This window comes from Babylonia areolata, chromosome 13, assembly GCF_041734735.1.
Source record: "Babylonia areolata isolate BAREFJ2019XMU chromosome 13, ASM4173473v1, whole genome shotgun sequence".
Classification (NCBI taxonomy): domain Eukaryota; kingdom Metazoa; phylum Mollusca; class Gastropoda; order Neogastropoda; family Buccinidae; genus Babylonia; species Babylonia areolata.
The window spans coordinates 33,612,081-33,624,997 of NC_134888.1; the positions used below are offsets into that span (position 1 = coordinate 33,612,081).

General features: G+C 40.0%; 1 protein-coding gene across 1 annotated transcript in view; it reads left to right on the forward strand.

The window, feature by feature from the left end:
• The window catches only part of LOC143288748 (E3 ubiquitin-protein ligase TRIM45-like), a 12,875-nt gene extending 2,566 nt beyond the window's left edge, over positions 1–10,309 (forward strand). The window contains exons 2-5 of the mRNA XM_076597373.1: positions 2,592–3,435; positions 8,042–8,239; positions 9,358–9,869; positions 10,285–10,309. Coding sequence (XP_076453488.1) covers positions 2,911–3,435; positions 8,042–8,239; positions 9,358–9,869; positions 10,285–10,309 — 1,260 coding nt within the window. The 5' untranslated portion in view covers positions 2,592–2,910. The remainder of the gene's footprint in view (positions 1–2,591; positions 3,436–8,041; positions 8,240–9,357; positions 9,870–10,284) is intronic.
• Positions 10,310–12,917: the final 2,608 nt, after the last annotated feature.

Sequence of the window (12,917 nt, forward strand, 5' to 3'; positions counted from 1 at the left end):
ACACACACACACACACACACGCACACACACACACACACACACACAGAGAGAGAGAGAGAGAGAGAGAGAGAGAGAGCATAGTTACTGTTGCAAATTTAAACAACTCACTGGCTTGAGATTCTGCACATACATAATGCAGTGAATAGCACTGACACATTTTGGGGGTTGTATGGAGTTTGACTGAAAATGTGTAACTAAAACAAATGTCATAACATTCAAGCAAAAATTATATATTCTTTTCTTTTTTTGTCACAGCTGTGAGATGTGCAAGTCCAAGAAGACATCACTGCTACTTCTGCATCATCAGTGGAAACCTGACAGTAAATTGAGTAGTTTTACAAAATTTAACAAATTTGTAAGTGAAAATATGTAATGATCTGACAGCTTTGCTTCCCCCTTTACACCAATCTGACACTGATGACACAGTGAAAGATGACTTGTTAGGGCCTTGAAGACTTTGTCAAAAAATTTAGACTGAAGGGGGGTTACAGTAGTGGGTGTCAATTTGTAGTGTGTGTGTGTGTGTGTGTGTGTGTGTGTGTGTGTGTGTGTTAGTTGAGAGCAGATTGATTCAGGTGGATCATTGATATTAACAAATTGTGTAAGACGGTCAGATTATCATCTGTGTATGAAGATTTTTTTAAGCTTTCTTCTTGGGAATTGTGGAGTTTGAATGCTCCTGATATTTTCTTCATACTGATGTGAACAAATATTGCAACTGTTTATATACTGTTTATATTTATCTGATATAATGTTGCATTATATGCAATATATACATCACTTGTATACAAGAGATAACTTGATTTCAACAGCCAAAGCTTAAACCCACTGCTTGCTATTGATATTGATCATGTGGTGCATTTAAAAAAGACTTCAGAAACTGTAGCTGTGATTTTTCTTCTTCTCTTTGAGGGAGAAAGGTGGGGGTGGGGAGGGGTGCAGTGTGGTTCAAACCAGCTACAACACAACTACACATGTATGATACAAATCAGATTGATAACAGAAATGCAAATATCTGCAAGACATGCTATAAAAATGTCTAGGTATTGTAAAAACATATTTTGCTCAAATCGGCACAGACAAATTCCAATGGCTTGAAGAAGAGATAGTTTTGTGAGGCAGAAATGCTGTCAGACATTTCGTACTATCGCATGCCTATAACTTAGGTGTACACGGAAAGCGGTACACGAGAAGAAAGCTAAATCATTTACATTTTAATGCACAATCTAAATTCCACGGCAGCTATATCGATTTATAGAAAACGAAGGTATTTTGTATGTTTCAACTGAGTGGATTTCGAAGATCGCTCCAAAATTCATTCACATAAATATTAATTTAAAAGAATTATAGGCTTCCTGGCCAAATGATATCATTACAGTTGAGAAGTATGATCTTTCTGAAGTCCAATAACATAAAAACTATAATCTCATCTATAAGGAAGTGTTTATAATTTAACAAATTGATGAAAAATCATATGGTTCCCTGTAAAGGGAGATAACTTGTGACCGATTTACCAGCGCCGGACTTCCTTAGTAACATTCGGCGAGTCACAAAAGTCGTCTGCTAAGCTGGCCCAATGAAGATTGTAAAAGCCAACCCGGCTACATTTCATTGATATTAATTCACCATGATTATGTGGACATGGTTGATGCGGTTGTTTTGTTTTTCTATCATTTTGCCATGATCATGCAGACATGGTAATATTTGTTTAATCATTATTAATTTGCCATGATCATGTGGAAATGGTAGATGTTGTTCTTGTTTTATAGTGGGTTGCCATGATCATGTGGACACGGTAATAATTTCCTTTGTTTAGTCACCATTAATTTACCATGATCATGTGGACATGGTATACCTTTTTGTTTCATTGCTATTAATTTTGCTTGTTTTGTTTCTTTTCTTTCAGGGTTTTTTTTTTGTGTGTGTGTGTGTGTTTTCGTTTGCAACATTTTGGTATGAAACTGAATAAAAAATTGAATGGAGAACTGGACGTGAGTGTGGTACGAGTCTACATGGGTGCATGACACGACAACCTCTTCACCACCTCGTCCCACGACAATAACATCTTGCTAATATAGGATGTAGTTCAGTATCTAGCTTCAGAAACAATATATCAAAATATCCTGTTGTTATGACACAATGTTTGGTTTACCAGGATGAAATTTCATGCTTCATATTAGAAAACATGCTTATGAATTTTTGTACCCCCCCCCCCATATATATATATATATATATATATATATATATATATATATATATATATATATATATATATCATCTTGTGACTCTTCTTTACATAACGAAAGAACTGTGAAACAAATGAAATAGAAAATTATAAAACAAAATAATTTTGACAATTGTTAATGATTTCACTGGTTAGAAATAGGTTCTAGACTTGCCATTATTGGTATTGTTGATTATTAAATGTATTCTGTATGATTCATTTAAAAAATTCTGACCAAGTTTCTCTTTGGCTAAAAAAAATAGTTTTAATGAGTGTTTTATACAGATGCACAAAACTATCAGAATGGTGGATGGAAATTGTTATTGTTGCAGGTATTTGCTAATTTTTGTACCTGTCTTATGTCCAGATTCAATGAAAACAGAAACTGCAGTATCAGCATGTGACTGACACCAGTGATCCAGAGAAAGCAGATGCTGAAAACATTCCTCACTGACACCAGTGATCCAGAGAAAGCAGATGCCGAAAACAGTCTTTGCTGACACCAGTGATCCAGAGAAAGCAGATGCTGAAAACATTCCTCACTGACAGTCAAGATCCAGAGAAAGCAGATGCTGAAAACATTCCTCACTGACACCAGTGATCCAGAGAAAGCAGATGCCGAAAACAGTCTTTGCTGACACCAGTGATTGCCCCAGACAAGACTGACGCAGCTGATCCCCGTGACCATGGCCAGCTCGGGCCAGGCGTCTGCCAGTTCTGCTGTGACAGTGGATGAGTCAGATGCTGATGAGGCAAAGCCAGCAGCCACTCGCTGCCCTTTCTGCAATGACACCTTCACAGAGCCCAAGTTGCTCCCATGTGTTCATCGCTTTTGCCGTAAATGCCTTGTGACCTGGTTTGAATCTTCCACAGATAACCCGGTATGCCCAGTGTGCAAGAGAAGTGCGATCACTTCATCAGAGTACAGGAAAATCACAGCAGATGTGAACAAAGGTGGGAAGAAAAGTGAAGGCGAAGGCTTATCAGACACGGGACCCAGGCTGGCGGAGGCTGTGGTGGACACGCTGCCCACAGACACAGTTCTGGCCGTGCTGGCAGACAGCACCAGGAAGCTGAGTCCTCCCCATGTCTGCAGTGCATGTCCAAACAACCAGACGCATGCTGTGGACTTGTGCATGGAGTGCGGTGACATGCTCTGTCGTGGCTGTTCTGCTGTCCACTCCAGATTGAGTGCTACAAGCACGCACAAGGTAATTCACTGTCTGTTGCATTTTTGTTGTGTTGGAACCACGTGATCCTTTTCTCACTGCATAAATTCCTGTCTTCTAATACAAAATTGTATCTGACGGGTTTTTTTTGTTTTTTTTGTTTAATCTTTAAAAGAATAAATTTACATACTGACTGACATTCTTTACTACAATTTGCTTTAGAGTCAGCAATTGGTAAAGCAGTTATTATCTGTAGCCTTGTTAGGGCAATATCAGTTATTTGATAAATATAAGAAATTGGAATAGGTACCGACTACTGAACAACATCAGTTTGATTGGACAACTGTAGTCTCGTCTGTTGAGTGACCTTTGCGGAACCTTACACTGATGGCTTTTTATGGACCTGTGGTGTTCAGGTTGTGATGTTGGGCTTGGCTGTATACACACTGTCTTCGATTGTCACCATGGAAATGTATACTCTTCCATGGCTATTAAGATGACACATACATAACTAACGAAATGAAAATAGAAAAAAGAGTTATAGTTTGTATGAATCAAAGTATTGTGGAGCATAATTTGACATTTATATGTGTAGCAACTTGGGTGGTAAGGGGTGTGATGCTGTAGTTTTAATTTGGATAAAAGGATGAAAGGTTTAACAGATCCTGGCCTACATGTCGGGGTAAATAAACAAAATAGATATATACACATACAATGTTGCATGTCTGTATGACTATGAGTATATGTGTGCATGAGTGAAACCTGACTGAACGACACAGGAAATGAATGATGAGCACCCACACGGCAGCTGTCAGTCTGCTCTACCCAGACAGGCAGCCTGTGGTGCAAATGATTACATGTTTGTTTAGTGCTTAGAGAGTGGTCTCCGACAGAGGATAGGCGCTATATCTGTTTGTATAGTGCTTAGAGAGTGGTCTCCGACAGAGGATAGGCGCTATATTTGTTTGTATAGTGCTTAGAGAGTGGTCTCTGACAGAGGATAGGCGCTATATCTGTTTGTATAGTGCTTAGAGAGTGGTCTCCGACAGAGGATAGGCGCTATATTTGTTTGTATAGTGCTTAGAGAGTGGTCTCCGACAGAGGATAGGCGCTATATTTGTTTGTATAGTGCTTAGAGAGTGGTCTCCGACAGAGGATAGGCGCTATATTTGTTTGTATAGTGCTTAGAGAGTGGTCTCCAACAGAGGATAGGCGCTATATCTGTTTGTATAGTGCTTAGAGAGTGGTCTCCGACAGAGGATAGGCGCTATATCTGTTTGTATAGTGCTTAGAGAGTGGTCTCCGACAGAGGATAGGCGCTATATTTGTTTGTATAGTGCTTAGAGAGTGGTCTCCGACAGAGGATAGGCGCTATATTTGTTTGTATAGTGCTTAGAGAGTGGTCTCTGACAGAGGATAGGCGCTATATCTGTTTGTATAGTGCTTAGAGAGTGGTCTCCGACAGAGGATAGGCGCTATATCTGTTTGTACAGTGCTTAGAGAGTGGTCTCTGACAGAGGATAGGCGCTATATTTGTTTGTATAGTGCTTAGAGAGTGGTCTCCGACAGAGGATAGGCGTTATATAAATATATCCATGTGATATCATATCATAACATATCCCTGTACAATCCTGTCAGCGATGCCAATTTTGTGACTGTGAACCAGGTGGTACATAAAAGGGGATTTAAAGGGTTAATAGATTAAAGGGATTTAAAGAGGGAAAGGACTGAAAGATCCTCACACATGCCTGGGGCATATAGAGGTCAGTCACAAAGAGTTTTTCTGTTGTTTTATTACAATAGTTAAGAGGGAGAAAAGAAAATGATGCCTGTTAATGTTAGACACAAACAAATGTCATCAGTCCATCATCATGTCAAATATGCAAGTGGATAGGGAGCACGTACAAAAATACATAACATATTACAGCGCAATGACTGCCACTCGGTTTAGAATTAGCAACAACATAACATGATATAATTCATGTGTGAAGACCAAACACTGACAGCAAATGACATTTCTAATACATTTAAACAGCAAAGTAAAAGATGACTGAGGTTGTGATTATTTAGTGAAAGCACACTGACAGTACAGAACGCAGTGACGCCTCCTTGAGCTACTGAAAACTGAAACTGACAGTACAGATTATGTAAAGCTTGCACTGTGTGAAAGTGACTCAAATTATTCAGTTATCATGTGACACTATACCAGAGTAACCGGTGCAGGTAAAAGCATGATAGCTGAATTACAAAATGTTTTACAAAACTGCGATACATGTCAGATGGAGTGCGGGCCTAGAGGTAATGCGTCCGCCAAGGAAGCGAGAGAATCTTGAGCGCGCTGGTTCGAATCACAGCTCAGCCGCTGATATTTTCTCCCCCTCCACTAGACCTTGAGTGGTGGTCTGGGTGCTAGTCATTCGGATGAGACGATAAACCGAGGTCCCATGTGCAGCATGCACTTAGCACACGTAAAAGAACCCACGGCAACAAAAGGGTTGTTCCTGGCAAAATTCTGTAGAAAAATCCACTTTGATAGGAAAAACAAATAAAACTGCACGCAGGGAAAAATGCAAAAAAAAAAAGGTCGCGCTGTAGTAAAGCAACGTGCTGTCCCTGGGGAGAGCAGCCCGAATTTCACACAGAGAAATCTGTTGTGATAAAAAGAAATACAAATACAAATACAAATGGTTTTAACCAGTTACTGATATTAATCCAGTATTTATTATATTATCTTGTAATCATTACAGCAGAGTACCCGCTACTACACGTACATTATAGAGGCGAGTAGTAAATGTTTGTTTTATCGAAATTTCAAAAGTGGATTTGGTAGAGAAAAATATACAAATCAAATGCCTGATAATTATGTTATCAGCTTCTTCAGATTTCGAAGTACTAATCATAAGCTGGAAATAGAAACAGGGAGACACAAAGGCATACCACAAGAGTTACGGCTTTGTAAGGTTTGTAACATGTCTGTGATTGGTGATGAGTTTCATTTTATAATGGAATGTCCCAGTTATGTTCAGTTACGAAATAGATATGTTCCTAAAAAATATTTGTCTCCAAAATCGGTTTTTAATTTTTGTAATATGCTCAAAGGAGGCAAAAAAGTCATTTTAGCTGTAAGTAAGAGTATTAGATTTGCAAATGTTGCCTAGTTATACTTTTGGAGTTAAAAGAAATTTGTGTTTTCTCAACTTTTATGTGATATTGTTGTGTATTTGGAAATGTTTGTTCTGGGCACGAAAAGATTATTTTGCAGTAATCCTCCATACTCCAATAGGAGTGAAAGGATAATTAAAACTTGAAACTTGAAACTTGATAGAAGACTAAGCACATGATAACTAAAGCTAGTTGAACTGAGAGTCAGGATAACTATAAGAAAGGACACCAGACACTGTAACAGAACTGATATCAGCATATTAAATAATACATGATTATAGAATAAGTGGCTTTTATATTAAATATTTGCAACCTGAGAGATCAAGTAGTAAGTCTGTGCTCAATGCAGTGATTGGAAGAGCTAGCATGGCTTGACAATTAAGTGGTGCAGTTAACTAATGGACTTACACAAGGTGTCTGGTTGCACTGAAGAAGCCAGGCAAAAGACAGTTAATTCAGGCTTGTGTTCTACATTTAAATTTTTGCCACTGAAAGCAAGATACATAAAGCCTAACCTTTCATTAATACTAATTAAGTATTTCATTTGTAAACTGTGCAGTCATGGGGAACAGAAACGTTTTGAATGGAATTTTGAGTTCCTCACAAAGAGAATTATATTGTAAATCTGGGGAAATAATGTATAGAGGTACATGATATATTAATATATTTTGACTGTTAAACTACAGTCATATGTGGATGGAGTACGGATGCTGTATAGAAATTTTCATTTGTGTATGGTTTAAGTGTCAATATTTTGAAAGCATACATAACCATCAGCACTTGTTGCTTTGGTTTATCAAATGAAGGCATCCATTGCCCCATGCCTACAATTATGAGGTCTAGCATCATTTAAATATTGTATGCCAATTCATTGAAGTCCATGGCAATGCATGCTGCAGATATGTCCTTCATCTTATGGCATGCACAAATGCACTACATTCACACTGTTTCACACACACAATTACTGTCAAAACACACACACACACACACACACACACACACACACACACACACACACACACACACACACACACTGTCGTGCCCATCCCAGTCCTACCACCCATTCTCCCCACACACACATGCCCCCTATTCCCCCCCACCACGATCACACACACACACACACACACACACACACACACACATTCACATGCAAGCAATTTCATTTTCAATGCATGGCCTTTTTCAGTGTTTGAAAAACTGTAACAGTTGCTTTGTTTACTCAGTAATGCCATTAACTGTTAGGATAGCTACAGACGTGTGTGTGTTTGTGTGTGTGTTTTTGTGTGTGTGCTGTTGGTGTGTATGTGTGTGTGTGTGTGTGTGTGTGTGTGTGTGTGTGTGTGTGTATGTGCTGTTTGTGTGTGCATGTGTGTTTGTGTGTGTGTGCTGTTGGTGTGTGCATGTGTGTGGGTGTGGGTGTGTGTGTGCTGTTGGTGTGTGTGTGTGTGTGTGCTGTTTGTGTGTGTGTGTGTGTGCTGTTGGTCAGGTGAAACATGTTGCCGACCTGTCGCCCGAGCAGCTGGCGAAGCAAGTGCGAGAGACGTGTCAGCACCACGCTGGTTATCTGCTGGAACTCTACTGCCCAGCCCACGCCCAGCCGATGTGCCTCATGTGCTTCCCCATTCACCACAGCCAGTGCCAGGGCGTTGAATCTGTCACTGATGCTGCTAAACGGCTTCGCCAGGTGGGGAGACTATGGGTGCCAAACTCCCACCCTCATTTTCATAAGATGAAACTTTATTGTCTGTGCACAGTTAGACTGGGAAGCAATATTGAAAAAAAGACTTGCAAAAACAAACAATATGAAGTTAAAATGGTTTGAAATTAGAATTTGTCATAGAATCCTGGTGACAAATACTATTCTAAAAAACATGGGTATGATCAATAATGAGAAATGCAACTTCTCTGGTGGAGAGAACACTGTAAACCATCACCTGTACGACTGCCAGTACTCACTATGTTTTTGGACAGAATTACTAGGTGTCATCATAGAAAACTGTCAGAATTGTACTGACCTAAATTTGAATGATAAGCTTATACTGTTTGGAACTGAAGAGAACAACAGAACTGATTACGTATAAGATCTTATCCTACTACTTGGAAAATTCTTTATGTACAGATGCAGAATAAACCAGCTTTGACCAAATATCCAAATGTTCTTGACAAAATTAAAGATTAGATATAAAACTGAAAAACATGCACCCCTACTGCACATGAATTTGTTATAAAATGGCTTCCATACATGAACTTAATAGAACAATGATCTCTGTCAAACTAGTTTCATGATGCCTTAGTTAAAAGAAAATTATCTTTTGTTTACCCTGTGTTACTTTACTCTGTTATTTATTGTTGATATTTTTATGCTAGCTCAGCAATCAGATTTTCTAAACACAAAACATTGTCTTGTTTTTATATGTAAAATATCAAATCTACAGGAAAGCAAGTGATCCACAAATGAGGGAGAAGGTTAAGAAAATATTCATATAAAATCTGAACTTGAGAAGATATTCAGAAAATGAAATCAGTTTATATATATATATATATATATATATATATATATTTTTTTTTTGGTTGTTTTTTTGTTTTTTGTGCATTTAAGGAGTCCACTACAGAAAATGTGGTGGAAATGTTCAGTTTTTGCTTTGAATGAAATGTAAAGTGTATGAAAATCACACACACACACACACACACAAACGCGCACGCACACACACACACACACACACACACACACACTTAAAACCACCTCCACACATACACACGTCCTCCCCAACAAAAGACCTCACATGTGATGCACTGCTTCAGGCACTTGAAACACAAGTTCAGCAGCTGGCAGATGCCGGAACCTCTCTGGCCCAATCGTCAGCGGACCTACATCAACGCCAAGAAGAGCTGAGAGAAAGCCAAGTGCAGGTCAGCAAAGACACTTCTTACCTGATGGATCGCATCACCAGCGCTGTCCAGGCAAGGAAAGCCCAGCTGTTGAAGCAAGCCGAACAAATCCCTCTGCCCCTGAAGAACAAACACCGACACGAGAAAGAAAAGGTGGACGAACAGCACTGGGTACTTTCAGCCAACCAGCAGCTCGTCTTGGATTCTCTGCGGAATGCAAGCGACGCCAACCTCTTGCGCGTTTTTGGCACTCTGAAGGCACGGATGACCGACCTTGCTTCGCAGGTCGTCCCACAGTCAGGAGGAGCCATGGCCCCTGTCCACCAGCGTGCGGTTTTGTCAGTTGACCAGCACGACGTCTTGAGAATCGAGGAGCTCCTGAAAGATCTTGGCCTAGTGGAGATTGTGGCAAGAGATAAGACAAGGTAAGTGCTCTGACCATAAATGAAAGAAAATGAATGTTCAATAGAGAAACACAGGAGCAGAAAATGTTTTTATTTTCGCTATTTTATTATTCATTTATTTCTTAATTCATTTGTGTGTGTGTGTCTGTGTGTGTGGAGGGGGAGGAGGGTGGTGGTGGTGTGTGTGTGTGTGTGTGATTTGGCATAGAATTGGTTGTCTTTGCTTTTCCATCATAACTCTGCTTTTCCATCATAATTGATAGAACTTTAATTGCTGCCATGAAACTGGGGGCTAGTTTTCAATATCATGTATCACAATTTACAGAGTGAGAGAAAAGAAGAGTGGGCTTAGCCCCAATTCAAACTGGAGTCCCCTTCAATGTTCCAGCCTGGATTTAAACTGTGACCCACTCCCACACCATTCATGCCCACACAGTACAGTTGAAGCATTTGCAGTGTAAGGGAAGTAACTCACTACTGATATCCAACACTCCGCAGCTATGTATTTCTGAAGAAATTTTAAACATTGTGCAAGAGGTTATAATTCATCATTATTATTATCATCATAATCATCATCATTATTTTTTTAAATCTTATTATTATTTATTATTATTATTTTATCATTATCATCATCATTAGTAGTTGTAGTAGTAGCACGGGAAGCATCGTACCACAATATCCTTTGGAAGGGACTTGATTCTGAGGCATGTGTATAGACATGGAAGAAGAGACGAAAGGTAGCCCTCGGGGACACTATTAATTATGTGTGTGAATAAATGGAAAATAGCATCATTGGCGAAGATGTGAATCAATGCTGAGAGACGTATCATACACTCAGGAGAAACATCCACAGTTTTACAAACCAAACCACAGGACAGAATATTTTCGGAGCAAAATAGGTTTTGGTGCTCATCAGACATACACACAGGGTAATTAAAAGTGCTTTTGTTGCTTCTGCATCAGAGGATAGAAGGTTGAAAGAGGGAGCCCTCACTCTCCACTGTCTCATTCAGAATTACAGAGAAGCTGCAGTGAGTTCTTGGCCACCAGCAATGACATCTTTTTTGCAAAGGACATTCTGAAAAGCATTCTGACTGGAAAGAAAAATCCTCATGAAAAGAAATACACAATGACTGCCTCTGTTTCCAGGACAAAGGACCGAAAACCTTTCTTCCCCCACAGTCAGCAGCATCAGCAGCAGGTGAGTCTGTTGTGTCTGAGTCAAGAATATGGGTTTCTCCTCCTGGGTAGACTGAGCAGCAAAGACTGCAGTTTGGAAGGTTAAACTTTGACACGTGCAACAGTCGAATGGTCAAGTCAAAATGGGACTTTCAGTCTAAGGATCCTTGGTTTGAATGGAAGTTGGGACACCTGTTGGGATAAGGGTGGAAGTTGTTTTTTTCTAATCTGCCATGTCAACATATGTGCAGACCTGCCAGTGCCTGAACCCCATTTTGTATGTGTGTGTGTGTGTGTGTGTGTGTGTGTGTGTGTGTGTGTGTGTGTGCAGAATATCAAATATGCATGTTAAAGATCCCATGATCCATGTCAGTGTTCAGTGGGTTATGGAAACAAAAACATAGCATGCACACCCTTGAATATGGACTGCGGTTGTCTACAGGGTGGGGTAAAAACAGTCATACATGTAAAAGTCCACTCATTCATGCGGATGAACATGGGAGTTTAGGCCCACAGACATTGGAGAAGAAGAAGGAGGAGGACAGAAAAAAAAAGGATGCTCTTATGCTGTTTCATCAGAAGCTGAGTGTGTGCATGCATACATACATCTATAATTTGAAACTAAGTTATCAATATTCATACGTAAAAGATTACCCTATGTCTATTTATACATATTTTGTTTGTGTATTTTGTTTAAGTTCTTCTATATGTGCATATGCAAGAAAAAAAATTCAGTGTAAGAGTAGAAAAGGTATTTAAAAAAAGAAGAAAAGAGAGAAAAATAAAAATCTTGCTGACAGCTTTTGATGGCTTTGTAACCTGTCGGTCACCCAGAAACAAAATGTGGCAAGTTGTTCACCAGTGATTAGTATGCAGTAAAAAACAACAACAAAAAAACACATGCATAAGAGTTAATGGAGAAGAGCATGCATGAATTGATCTGTACTTTCAGGTTGATGAGGAAGGATTAAAAAAAAAGAATGATCTTGTGTGGAAGTCAGTCAACAATGAATCATCACATTCACCCTGGCATGGCAGGGCTTTGACCACCACGTGTAGAAATAGCTTTAGATGAGCAGGTTTTGTACTCGCACTAAATAGTGTTAGTTTTCTTCTTCTCTTCTTTTTTTGTGACCTGCAACTCCCATGTTCACTGGTATACACGGGTGGGCTTTTACGTTTGACGGCAGTCATACTCTGTTTTCAGGGCTGTTGGGGGTGCATGCTGGGTATTTTTACGTTTGACGGCTTTTACCCTTGCCATGTAGGCAGTCATACTCTGTTTTCAGGGCTGTTGGGGGTGCATGCTGGGTATTTTTACGTTTGACGGCTTTTACCCTCGCCATGTAGGCAGTCATACTCTGTTTTCAGGGCTGTTGGGGGTGCATGCTGGGTATTTTTATGTTTGACGGCTTTTACTCTCGCCATGTAGGCAGTCATACTCTGTTTTCAGGGGTGTTCGGGGTGCATGCTGGGTATTTTTACGTTTGACGGCTTTTACCCTCGCCATGTAGGCAGTCATACTCTGTTTTCAGGGCTGTTGGGGGTGCATGCTGGGTATTTTTATGTTTGACGGCTTTTAATCTCGCCATGTAGGCAGTCATACTCTGTTTTCAGGGGTGTTGGGGGTGCATGCTGGGTATTTTTACGTTTGACGGCTTTTACCCTCGCCATGTAGGCAGTCATACTCTGTTTTCAGGGCTGTTGGGGGTGCATGCTGGGTATTTTTACATTTGACGGCTTTTACTCTCGCCATGTAGGCAGTCATACTCTGTTTTCAGGGGTGTTGGGGGTGCATGCTGGGTATTTTTACGTTTGACGGCTTTTACCCTCGCCATGTAGGCAGTCATACTCTGTTTTCAGGGCTGTTGGGGGTGCGTGCTGGGTATG